Genomic DNA, 13,972 nt, shown 5'->3' with positions numbered 1-13,972 from the left:
TTATGTTATATAGAGAGCCCCCCTAAAAATAAACAAAATCACGTCTATTCAATTCCTCATCAAGCCCATACTCATTAATTACTTCCTGGTTGAAAAAGTGTGTGTAAAGCCTCAAGGCTGCTGTCAATCAAATCCAGTGACGCATGAGTGGCAGGTGGGGCCAAGTCCCACTGTTTGTGTCCATGGACGCAGCAGCGGGACTCGGGGGCACCCGTGCGGGCTTGCTCCCAGGGAAATTAGCTTTCCATGGGGGCACCCGTTAAAGAGGGGGGGGGCCTGGAGCGCTGGCGGGGCATCCCAGAAGAAAAGGATCAGGGCTGCTCTGTGCAGGTAAGTATAGACTTATTTTTCATAAAAAAAATAAAAAAAAATAAAAACACACACAAGGGTTTACAACCCCTTTTAACTTACCAATCCTTAGGATTAGGCAGGGCTCGAGAGACCCCAGGCGCCAGGTCGCCATGGTGACCAAAAATCGCAACCTGGCACCTAGACTGCCACCAGCCCACTCACTATAACTCCCGATGTCCCAGACATGCAGTGCATTAACATTGACCGCCATGCTCCTCCCTTCTCCAGTCAGCGTGGCGCTTGATGCTTGCCAGAGCTGCTGAGTGTGTGAAACTGACAAGTAACAGAGAGGAGGATCTGTCAGAATTGAGCTTGATGTCAGGGGTGGACGGGACCCAGCAGCTATCAGACACCAGCCAATGGGATCTGGGCGGGCCGCTATGTGTATTTGGCCCTGCCCCTTTTCTTAAGCAGCCCAATCATTGGCTGATGTTTGATAGCTGCTGGGTCCCACCCACCCCTGACATTAAGCTCAATTCTGACAGCTCCTCTCGCCTCTGTTACTTGTCAGTTTCACACAGTTATTGAGTACTCAGTGTGAAACCTGCCAGTGCCACCTGCCACCGCCAACCACTGCCACCTGCCAATGCCATCTACCAGTGACACTGTCAATGCCAATCAGTGCCACCTGCCAGTGCCATCTATCAGTGCCAGCGCCACCTGCAAGTGCCAACCAATGCCACCTGCCAGTGCCGATAGTGCCATCTGCCAGTTCCAAACCAGTGCCACCTGCCAATGCCAGTGTCCCCTGCCAGTGCCAATCAGTGCCACCTGCCAGCACCACCTGCCAGTGTCATCTGTCAGTTCCACGTGCCAACCAATGCCACCTGGCAGTGGTAACCAGTGCCATCTGTCAGTCCCAAACCAGTGACACCTGCCAGTGCCAATCCAGTGCCACCTATTGCCAGCCTTACCCTTTCTGGTCAGCCCATAACCCTGATGTAACAGTGTTAGGGTGTGAAAATGACTGGCCTTACCCCGGGAGCTGACAATCCATACCACTCTAAAAAAAAAAACTGGCTCCTCGATTCAAAGCAAAATTTGTCAAGCCCTGGGATTAGGAATGCTTTAAAATCCAAGATAGATTTAAAATCCAAGCTGCACCCCATCACTTGGAAAAGAAGAAAAGTAACAGCGCTCTCTGCAGGGACAACTCAATCCACACACCAGGTCCACTCACAGGTGCCAAGGCTCAATGTGTCCCAACACACTCCAATGCAACAGTCAGTAGTAAGAAGAGCCGGCAACACTGTAATCCTTGAAGTGCCATTTATTGGTACATCAGAGTGACAGTAAAACAATAAAGCTGACGCGTTTCGGCAAAAGCCTTAGTCGTAGCTAAGGATTACAGTGTTGTCGGCTCTTCTTACTACTGTTGCACCCCATCACTTGGTCAGACCATGCTCCCTTTTCGTTAGAAGTATGCTTAGAACCTAGAAAAACAAGAATGTGTCATTGGCAAATGAAGGAATACTCCCTTAAACATGAACCCCCCCAAACTCTACCTAGTATGTTATATGCCAATATTTTACAGAAAATGTGGGATCAGTCCCCCAGACCGTTACATTATGAAAGGATCACAAAATTATAGTTCACGTTCAATACATTAGTGTCCAGGCATAAATGTGATACAGCTCACCGTAAAAAAAACTTGCCTTCCATCCCGAACCTCCTAAAATACTGGTCATAAGAACTCAAAAGAAGTAGATGATATGATAAATAGGCAACAAGGCTGACACTCTCCTTGCTCAGATGTTACAAGCAAAGATTATTTTCACTCAGCAATAAAAAACAATAATGGCACACTAATACGTGACCCCCTCCAAAAAAATTCCTCAGGCCAGAGCAGCCATTTATATATCATAGTTGGAGGCTCAAGTCAAGCTACATTAAGCCAGTGTTTCTCTGTTTCTCCACCTTTTTTCAGTCAAGGCACCCTTTAAAATTCCACACACAGTCTCAAGGCACCCCATTCTAACATGTACAAAACTAAACAGTTTACATAATGCAGCAAGAGAAAACCAGATGATGACCTGTAGGTCGAAACGCGTCGGGAGAACTCTGCTACTGCCACCTTTGTCTCTCTGACATGCTTTATTATCTACTCTGGAAATGTGAGTTTTAGAACATTTTTTATTAAAGGTTTTTTTAAAAAAACGTTATTATGCCATGTTGGCTTTGTTTCTTCATCTTCCATGCCTGAGTTGTTGTCGGATTTACATATACATATGAAGAACTGTGATTACATCTAATCGTTTGTGATGATCGCATACGGCACGATTGATACATCCAATCCTTGGCTAGGACCATAAGCTTTGATTGACCCCTGAGACGTATGTCTGCTAGGGTCATCTAGTTCCGGTAAGCCTGTACCTTATAAGGTGGTGGGACCGACACAGGGTGAAATAATATCTCCTCCTGTTTAAACATCACTGAACTTTGGTTGTCAGCACAACACGTTTGGATTGATACTTTACACATTCCCGCATGGACTATACCTCTGTGTATGGACTTTTTATATTTATTACTAGCAATGTTTGTATTTAATTATAGTCATTGTTTGGCTTCTTTTTCACTGGGATAAGTTTTATCCACATAGTTTCTATTTTGTGGTCTTCACATATATATTTTAATTTCATAGTCATTTTCTTTGTCACTAAACTGTAACATTTTTCCCTTTATTTTGGGATCACTTTATATGTACTTTGAGACACAGGAATATGTATGACTACTAAAAACACACAAGTTGAGCGCTTACACTTTACTCTTGACATACATAATGCAGCAACATCCACAAATATCCACCCAATGTTAGAGGTGATTTATTCTTCCAAAGCAAATACACCTTTACTCACTAGCACTGATTACTATTCCAGCGTTGTTCCTTCCCCAGGTTTCTCTCCTTAAGGCTGGATTCACACCTATGCAGTTTTAGTGCATTTTGCAGATGTTCATTTAACATGGTTTCCTACGGAACAAGTTCTGTATTGCAAATCTACAAAATGCAAAAAGCACTAAAAATGCATAAGTGTGAATACAGCCTAACTCATAATGTGACCTCCAGTGCTGACGGCGGGGGGCAGGGGAGGGGAAAACAAGGGTGATGTGCAGGTGCCCAATATCCTCTTTATAAACCATGTTGTAATTGGGCGTTAGGATACGGAGGCTGTAAGGTTGTAATGGTGGACAATGAAAACCTGTGGCTTTAACTAAAAAGGCAGGTTTTATCCACCGCTGGCTTGTATACATTCTTTGGGCAATTTTTAGACATTTTGCCAAGGCACCTCTGAAGAAACCTGATGGCACACTGGTTGAAAAGGCTGGATTAGACACAGAAACACACATTAATGACTACCTAGATATCATTAACCATCTCAAATTAACCCAGAGAATGGGCAGAATCGTTTAACTCTGCAGAGATGGAAGAACTGCAGTCATCAAAAATCTACCAAATCAAGTGCCAGGACCTGGCCGACTGTCCTATGAATTTTAAAAGACATTCTCACAAATCCTTACAGCCTCTCTTTTATTTTGTTTATTCAGTCTGTTAGCAAAATTGTCCTTCACTTCCTGTCCTAGAAATGCAACAGGAAGTTAGAGGGGATTTTCAAAATGAGGGGAATTCCCTTGAACAGTTGTGCTCCTCTTACTCTGGTGAAATTTTGGATTTTCTCTCACTTTCTTTTTCGATGATAATGGTCACCAAGGGATAAAAAAAAAAAAAAAAAAAAAACACGGGTGGAATTTTGGGCACAACACAGGGCAGTAATCAGAAAAACTATATTTTTTTTACAAAAAAAAAAAAAAAAAACACACACACACATTTAAAGCCACTTATAGATATAACAAGCACAACACCCTCTACTAGACAAAAGTCATCAGACATGGAACCTTTCATACGGCTGGTGAGAGGTCCATTAAAGTACAACCAAACAAAAGGGGTATATGTAATAATCAACAGGTCAGGTTTATGAACTTCTCCAAGCTTGCTTTCCAACGCGTTTCACATTTAATTTCTTCCTCAGGACATACCGAGTAGGTGCCGATATAGAATTAAAAAAATATATACAGAAAATAAAAAGCAGAAAATGAATACATATTGATATTAAAACAGGTAATTTGGGTGGTTTTGAGTCTGGATGCCAGTAAGGTGTTTGCGTCAGTTGGCCTTTTTGCCATTGACCATCAGAGCAACAGGAATCCATCGACCTTTTCTTACTGCCATACAATTACTTTACTTGCACCCTTTGGCCTTTGTTCCTAACTTCATTATGCATCACATACATTTCTGATACTAGACAGTATAGGACAAAGCCGTATTTACTCTCTGCCATATCCATGGAAACCTTAGCAGCCCATATTCGTACTACAAATACATGGCAAATCATTTCTTTCCCTGTTTATGGATGGTGTCTTACTTCAACCACTACCTTACCTAACCTTAAAGAGGAAGTAAAGGCAAAATTGTATTAAATTTTTTTTAAAAGCACACCCTGTAAGGCAAAGGCATAATGAGCTAGTATGCATAGCATAGTAGCTCATTATGAATAACTTACCTGAGAACGAAGCCCCCGAAGCGGTCCTCCGTTTTCCTCTTCGCCGCTGCCATGGATCCCGGAGCGACTTCTGGGTCTCGCGGCTCCAGCGCTGTGATTCGCTGGAGCCGCGATGACGTCACTCCCGCGCATTGCGCACGGAAGCCGACACTCGCGGCGCGATCTGCGGCCTGCCCCAGTGCGCCTGCACGCCACTGTCTACGGCGCATGAGGTGGCTGTCTTCGGGTAAATATTTCCTAAACCGTATAGGTTTAGGAGATATTTCTTGGACCTACAGGTAAGCCTTAATCTAGGCTTACCTGTAGGTCAAAGTTGGTTGTAAGGGTTTACAACCACTTTAATAAAGAACTTACAAGCTAACTAAAAACATGGGATGATATCCTAGGGCAGCGATAGCGACCCTTGGCACTCCAGATGTTTTGGAACTACATTTCCCTTGATGCTTAACTACACTGCAGAGTGCATGAGCATCATGGGAAATGTAGTTTAAAAACATCTGGGGTGCCAAGGTTCACCATCACTATCCTAGGGAGAGAGTTGTCATTACAACCTATACAAAGAAAATACCTACAAAATGCTCTTGCATTGGTATTATACTGCTTTTAAATTAAACCACAGTTATCCACATAGATGCTGGAGAGGTAAAACCACACAGAAGAACCATGGCACACATTTGTTTTTGATGAGCTCCGATTCCTTTGTGGTGACAGGTAAATGACCTCCTCACACATCTTCTGCACTAGCCCATGAGTGGTATGTCTTCCCAACTAAGGAAAGTTATCTGAGCTGTATTAACCTCAGCTCAAAGTCTAATAGCTTTGAGATGGAAACCAAACGCAGCCCCGACTGTTGATAGCCTTATCGTCATATAAGAGATGTACAAATAATGGAACTGCTCACTGCAAGGTTTCTTAACTACCTTGACAAATCGATAAAGTCTTGGAAAAGTGGGAATCTCCAATCTACTATAAAAATGGTTTACTGCAGTCAGACATAGCTGTTTTTGAGCCGGCGTCTGATGTTCTACTAGTCACCTTCCCCCTGTCTTATCACCCTCATCCCTCTGTCTTATTTGCCCTTTTGTGCTCGTACACACCAGCAGTTGTTCTAAATGCACAGCTCTTGGTCTGTGCTGGAGGAACAGTGCCAGTGCCCTGAGGCGGTGCACCATGCTGTGCTGAACAGAATTACAACTACTGTCTTTTTCTGTCCACACCAATGCTGCATTGGTGGTGGAAAAAGTGGCATCAAAGGAAACAAGGCATTTTGCCTTTCCCTGTGTTGACCTGAACGAGGCTGTCCAAAGCACCTAGTGTGAACAGGCCCTTAATTCCTCCTTTTACACTTGTATGACTGCAAAGTCACACAACTTTGGAGTGCATCTCTTACACCTTATTCACACTTGTGCGCCTTGTCATGCGAGTTTGGACATCCAAGTCGCATGACAAGTTGTCCCCCATGTTTTCCAATTATAACCATTCATATATGTGCAACTTAAAGACGCACAAGCTTCAAAGTAGTTCATGCACTACTTTGGTCCAACTTTCATGCAACTTGAGAGCCATAGACTTCAATGTTAACCTCCAAAGTTGCATGAAGGTCATACCTGAATGTTTTACATGCAACAGAGGGTCAACAAGTCACATCCAAAGTTGTGTTAAAGCTGGAGTCGTAAAAGTGTGAATGAGCCTGACACAACTTTCTATGGGTGCAACTTGGATGCGTCTTTGGCTCTGACCAATGATAATGGACAACCGTTGCATGTATAACATCCAGGCTCAACTTTTATGTAACTTTGGAGGGTTTACATTGTAGTCAATGGTACTCAAGTCACATGAAAGTCAGACTAAAGTAGCGCAGGAACCTTTTTTTAAGTCACACATATTTGATCGTGTCATTGAAAGACATGGGGTATGACTTGTCATGCAACTTTAGTGTCCAAAGTCGCACAAGTGTGAATGAAGCCTTACCCTTTTTCTCTCTCTGTTCTCTTGCTGCCATCACCCTGTGTACAGATGCACACAAAAATCCTTACTAGTGGTAACCTTCCCCCCTAGCCTTTGTATTCTGTTGAACTGAAATGCACTCTGTCCAATGACGCACACATCACCTTATGAAATCATCTCTACCTAGATTATGTTTGGTCAATGCCTATTGTAAACCATATCTCCAAACTGTAACGATTTGCTTTGTTCTTTATAGAAACAACTTGTAAGGAAGTTACTGAAGGATATTACTATGTATTATATTGTGTATTCTGTGCTTGATGTGCGTTATGATCAAGGTGGATAAAAATCAATGATTTTTTTTTTTATCTATTTTTTTTTTTTTTAGTTTAAATATTTATTTATTTTTTTATCAAATTTTTATCAAATTATTTTGGAGTAAAAAAAAAAAAATCTGTCGAAATATAATTTTCTATATAAGATACATTAATAATTTCGTTTATTCAGCCTTAAATGGAGCTTAGTTATATAGCATGAGGCTGTATATTCTGCAATATTTAAATTTTTTGGTAAACTCATTCAATGAATCCAAGCTCTGAAAGCTGAGATACCATGCACTGCATTGATGTATTCACACAATGTCACAGTAACCATGAGATAAACCAAAGTTCAGAAATATTCCTTTATCCCATTGTTTTGAAAATCTATGTACACTACAAACTGTATGATTGAATAGGTTCTGATATCGCTGTTTTACTAACTGGACAGCTTATTATTCTAAAAATTGGAAAACGTAATTTTGTTTGAAAATATTAAAGATTCTAACTACCAACAAGAATAAGTCCTTACTTAGGGCTGCAACTAACGATTATTTTCATAATCGTTTAGTTGGCCGATTATTGTTTAGATTAATCGGTTAATAATCTTAAAAAAAAAAAAATGGGTCAAATTGACGTTCATTTTCAACCACAGTGATGGGAAAATTTGGAAATGGAAAACTTAGTCAAAAGGAATTTTCAGACATTGTATGGGGTTTATGTTCAGAAATTACATTTTAAAAACAGAACGTTAAAAACAAGTGAAAATTTCAAACAAAATTCTTTCATTCAGCGAAATGTACAAAGATTTTTCGTTTGAATATTCTCATCTGAAAATTGATCCGTGTGGCCAGCATACACACCTATGCAGTTTGCTTTTGATCCGTTTCTGCAGTGCTTTTTGCGCACGTGATTTTACTGCAATTTGCATTTTTTTTGGACACATTAAAAAACACAAATTGCTGCAAAAACGCATTACATGCTTTTCTGCGGCTTCTCCATTGAAGTATATTGAACCAATTATGCACCATTTTGCGGTAAAAGTCCCTGACGCTTTCAGATGTGAACGTGTCCCATAGGAAACCAAGTAAATGAACTGTAGTGCATTTCTGCAAATAGCACCATAAAACACATAGGTGTGAACCAGATCTAAGACGTTTAGTAACATAATGGGGTTAAAAAAACTAAAATGAGCCCTTTATAGTAACAAAAAGCAGATAATCACTACTGGAAGGGGTTAATTTTTTTACTGTAGAACAGTGAAAGTAATATTTACAGTAGCGATTTGCTCTTTTTGTACTATAAAGGGCTCATTTTAGTTTTCTTTAACCCCATTATGTTAATCGATTATGAAAATAGTAATCAATTAATTTCATAATCGATTAGTTGTCGGTTAACTGATTCGTTGTTTCAGCCCTACTTACATTTAAGAGCACCTGTCATTTCAGACCCATCATGGCAGCACCTGTTAGCGGGCATCCACTCACCTGCTGCCGCCACGTCCCTCCCCTTGTTGTGTCAGTGCCGCATCACCAGCCATCCTAGTAAAGCGAATGGGACTGTCGGAGAGTCAACAGCGGGTCAGAGGAGGAGCCACTGGGGGACAGAAATTAAAGATGTGAAGGCCCGAAAAAAAAAAAAAAAAAAAAGGGGGGGGGGTTCGGTTTTTTTCCTGAAGGCTTTTCTTTTTTTCCCCAAAAATTGGAAAAAAAAAATAAAAAATTGTGGAATATTTTAACATGATGAATAAAATATTTTAAGACAGGGTGTTCAAATATTTTCCAAACCATTTCTAAAAAAAAAATAAAAAAAAAAAAAAAAAGGAAGAAGAAGGGGATGAGATCAGATTATTCAAATTTATGTGCACTGAGTGAAGACAAGCAAGTCCTAGGTAACAAACTGAACCCTCCAATGCAAGAACAGTATGCGTTTCTTCCTTTAGGAGGTGCTGTGCTGCTATTGTAACAATACAAAGGTTTCAGTTTTTCTTTTGCAGTTAGTGGGTGCGTTTGGCTTGTTCTGTTCTCTTCACTAGGCCTCAAAAGCATTGGAACAAAATACAGAGCAACAAAAAGGACCTGAAAGTATATACTCAATTAAAAAAGTTAAGAGTTTACATTTATCCAATTCTGAATCCAGAAAACTGAATCATTTAGCTACATTAATCTTTAAAATCTTTTGTGTAAATAATCATTTAATTACCAGTAATCTGGTTCTTCCCCCACCCCCACACACAACCATAGATTAGTGTCTTCTTGCAAAGTAGTAATTTTTTCTCGTTTTTATTTCCTACACCCCTCCGAAAAATGGTGAGACGAACATATAGCATATGGAGGCATTTTCACATTACAAGTTCTTCTGAAAAGAAAAATATGATTTGCAAATATTGACAATATGCATATCCAAATGCTACCAGGAAGACAAAACACATTGTTGTATGTAACAAGTGACCTATAGATATATAAAAAATCCTTCATGGATCGAAGTGAAGAGGACAACAATGATGACAATGCACATCGTTTTTCTCAACGTTCTCTTAACAGAATGACTTAAAAAGACAAAAAAGTGCTAATGTAGCATTTTTTTCAATTTTTCCCGACAAATTTCCTTTTTTTTTTTTTTTGATGGGTAAAAAAAAAAAAAAAAAAAAAAGGGTTTTTCCTAAGCTTCAAAATTTCCGGAAAATTTTACATCTCTAATTATGATGCCTTGATGTGGGTTACAGTGTGTGTCTTAGGCTGGCCATAGATGGGAGCAATTTTCTTTCCTGAAATCATGTGATTCTCCCATCAACACAGTCAGTGCTGAGGAGCCATTGTGTTCTGCCAGTGGGAGAAGCTGTTCTCACTGGGAAAACACACCGATTATTGCTAGAGGCTAGAACACTAGTTGTACCCAAGTTGACTGACTGATCAACTAGGGTACATTAACCAATTAACAACCGGGCCTATTTTTCAGACTCAGGGTTTCATTTTTTTTTTGCTAGAAAATTATTTAGAACCCCAAACATTATATATTTTTTTTCTTACACCCTAGAGAATAAAATGGCGGTAATTGCAATAATTTATGTCGCACTGTATTTGCGCAGAGGTCTTACAAGCACACTTTTTTTTGGAAAAAAAATACACTTTTTAATTAAAAAAATAAGACAACAGTAAAGTTAGCCAATTTTTCTTTTTTTTATATTATTAAAGATAATGTTATGCTGAGTTAATACCCAACATGTCATGCTTCAAAATTGCGACAAACTTTTACCCTTAAAAATCTCCAAAGTTTAACTACTACAGGTTACCAGTTTGAGTTACAGAGCTGGTCTTGTGCTAGAATTATTGCACTCACTCTAGCCATCGCGGTGATACCTCACGTGTGGTTTGAACACAGTTTTCAAATGCGGGTGTTACCCACGTATATGTTCGCTTCTGTGTGCGAGCTAGGCGGGACGGGGTGCTTTCAATTATTTTTTTCCCTTATACTTATATTATATATCTTATATCTTTTACTTATTTTACTTTTTCTCCTGATGAAGTCACGTGATGTGATGTCACGCATAGGGACGGGAAGGAAGCTGACTGTGGATGCACTTGCTGCTGATTACTAGAAAAAGGCTTTTTTCTATCTATTAATGTGTGAGTACCCTGTGTATGAAAATTTTTAATAAATGCTATTTGTGAGATACTACACTATGGTATTCCCTCTCTATTAATCTATTGGGTCCTATGGAGCAATAAAAATAAAATTAAAAGGAGGAGGTGACCGAATTTACCAGGAGAGAAGACATATAAAGAAATCTATATACCTCTATGCGAATCCCTCCTTGCTATAGGTAAGGGGCCACTGCCCACTAAAGTGTGATCACAGCGGGATGAAGCACTGGGAGATCCGCACCTCAGTTGAATTTGCACAAGTTTGCACAAAGCACTTGCACTTAAAGGAGATTGTTGTTTATTTATGGACTTGAATATTTATATCTTTTTTCTTTTTGATGGATTTCAATATGTATATTTAATCTATAGAGGCCGGATTCATTCTGATATAACGTATGTTACAGCCGGCTCTGTAGTGCGTTTACTACTATATATATTTTTTGTTTATTCCCATGTGATCAGGAGAGGGTACCCTCTTTTTGGGTCTAGGTATACTCTTTCATATTTTCTTGTATATCATTTGTTTATTATTAGGGTGGTTCACTTATATCACCTCTGGAGAGTGTTTACTTATTTGCACATTTATAAGACGCACTTGGCACTTTATGATCAATTCACTGTTTTTTGGCTTTGCACTCAATTGAAGCAGTTGTGTTTCCGTGGAGGTTTTCAATTGACTCTGTAGTGCGTTTACTTTTTTTTTTTTTTTTTTTTTTTGCATTTTCTCTGCACTTTATCAAAATAGTAATTTTTAAGAGACTGTTTTTAGTTACTTACCTTTGTTCACTTGATTTTCATTTATTTGGATTCTATCACCTCTGTGGTGTGTTTATTTTATTTTATTTAATGTAGCACTTTGCACTTTTTGATACTATTCAGTATACATTTATAGATATACATTTTTATATTATACTATTGAATTATGTATCTAGGCATTATACTTACCACCCTCGGATGGTTATTTAATATAAGGACAGCGCAATACCAACATATCTTAAGTTTCATATTAAGTGGATACGGTGTGATCCATTCCGGTAGTAGCAGCAGCCCCTGACATTTGATAGATCACCAGTGGTAGCGCAGGAATAAAACACTATCATTTGCCTGAGTACTTGTACTCGGGCAAATGCTCCCGATGCCTGAGCCACTGTCTTTGCATGAAGAGGCGCCTCCCAGAAGTCAGTGGGCCGTAGCGGAGAGCGAGTCCTGGCAGGCTGGCAGCAGTGGAAGGTAAGCTGGCCGGGGTATGGGTCGCAGCATCGGTGACCTGGGCCGTCACATTCGTTAATGGAATTGATGGCCCCCGTTCTTCATCAGAGATTGAACAGCTCGATGCCCATCATGATACACCCTGCACTCAGCCTCAGTAAGCAGCAGTCATCTTGTTACACCCAGCCCATATACAGTAGTTCACCAACTATATGGGCTGGGTTTAACAAGATGTCTGCTGCCGCCTTGAGACTTCTGCTTACTGAGGCCGAGTGCAGGGTGTACCAAGTGCCACCTATTAGTGCTACATAGATATCATTAGTCTGTATTGTGCTTTGAAAACTATCACAAAAAAAGTATTGGTAATCAGTATTGGCGAGTACTTAGTGGGGTTGCACACAAAAAAAAAAAATAATAAATAAAGAAAATTTGGATTTTAAAAAATTTGAAACTTGGATACTCACCTCTAAATGGTTGTTGCTAGGGGGTCCCTCGTAGTCTGCCTCCTTCAGTGCCTGCACTGGTGACATCACTTCCCCTCGGCACAGGATGGGCTCAGCTCTGCCCCCTCCCTCCTGTCAATCATCTGGGACACGTGACAGGTCTCAGATGATTGCGTGGCCACCCACGGTGCGGCGCCGCTCGCGCATGCGCTGTGGGTGCCCGGCTGTGAAGCCACAGCCGGGCGCCCACGCTTACAATGCCGGCACCGCCGAATGGAGGGGGGAGACGGAGTGGGACTTCGATCCCCTGCATCGCCGGACCCTGGGACAGGTAAGTGTCCGATTATTAAAAGTCAGCAGCTGCAGTATTTGTAGCTGCTGACTTATAAATAAAAAAATTTTTTGTTTCTTAAATGGGCACCCCGCTTTAAATAAAAGTATCGGTACTTGTACTCGGTCTTTAAAAAGTATAGGTGCAAACCTAATCAGTACAGTCTTTGTCCAAAAATACACCATGACATCACTTCTGAATTTTTATTCTGTCGTACTAGACTTTTCATAACTTTAGCAGTCTCTTCATTTTCCATATTGAGACTAGCATAAAAAAAAAAAAAAAAACACACAGATGGCGAGTCTCCATAATCTCATTGTGTGTAATAAAAGGTAAGTGACCTGCACTAACAGAAGGTGGATCAGTGGAAGAACACACATTGATCACATGACACATGCCTAGGTGTGAGTGGGCTGTTGCTAAGTGATTTCATTTCCCTTCAAGGAGCACAGAGTATAATGGAAACAGACCTGATAGAGGTGATTGGAGGAAAGTGAGAAGTGACAAATATGAGAAAGCTGACTGCCAAGATTTATGAAGGGCAATCCGATCACACCGACATGTGACCTAAGTCCAGGCTGAGGAAACGTTCCACCTGCCCCCCATTGTTCCCCTCACCTCAGTGATGACAGTGGAGTGATAGATGTCCTTGTCATACTCCCATCCATCCAGACACTTCTCCTTCTCCAACTTACTGACATTGATATGTAGTCCAGGAAGAAGCCCCACATCAGACAAGTTCCTCAGGGTGTCCAGCTTGTACCTCCAACACCTGCTCTGTACCAGAGCCCCATCCTTCTCCTCCCAGGGGATGCTGACATTCCTCCAAGCCAGGCTCAGGTTGGCATTGTCCGGTACATGGCACCGGTGCTCAGGGGTGGCTGCCAGGAACACGGCGGAGAGCCCGGTGAAGCCATTGGGGATGATGCTGGCACTGAGAAGGAAGAAGATGGTGAGCTGGAAAGGACCCCACTCTCCAAGGAAAGAGGTCGCCTCATCGTAATCACGCATGACTGTCAGCGGGCGGGGAGAGGCGGGAGCGGAAGAGGACGAGCGATACACACAGGAACCGGGAGCGGGCTCATAGGACGGTCATTCAGTGTGACCGGTGTGTGTATACAGGCCTCACATGGGAGGGGGAGGAGGAAACACTGCACGGCCTGTACTGGGTGGG

The 13,972-nt window shown here is 41.1% G+C and overlaps 1 protein-coding gene across 1 annotated transcript in view; it reads right to left on the bottom strand.

The window, feature by feature from the left end:
* The window catches only part of LOC143963605 (organic cation/carnitine transporter 2-like), a 112,423-nt gene extending 98,483 nt beyond the window's left edge, over positions 1 to 13,940 (bottom strand). The window contains exon 1 of the mRNA XM_077473286.1: positions 13,417 to 13,940. Coding sequence (XP_077329412.1) covers positions 13,417 to 13,809 — 393 coding nt within the window. The 5' untranslated portion in view covers positions 13,810 to 13,940. The remainder of the gene's footprint in view (positions 1 to 13,416) is intronic.
* Positions 13,941 to 13,972: the final 32 nt, after the last annotated feature.

This window comes from Lithobates pipiens, unplaced genomic scaffold (genome assembly GCF_037356315.1).
Source record: "Lithobates pipiens isolate NorthernLeopardFrog02 unplaced genomic scaffold, aLitPip1_a1.2 Scaffold_8, whole genome shotgun sequence".
Taxonomy (NCBI): domain Eukaryota; kingdom Metazoa; phylum Chordata; class Amphibia; order Anura; family Ranidae; genus Lithobates; species Lithobates pipiens.
The sequence above is the reverse complement of the archived record's forward strand: the minus strand, read 5'-3'. Positions and strand labels throughout refer to the sequence as shown.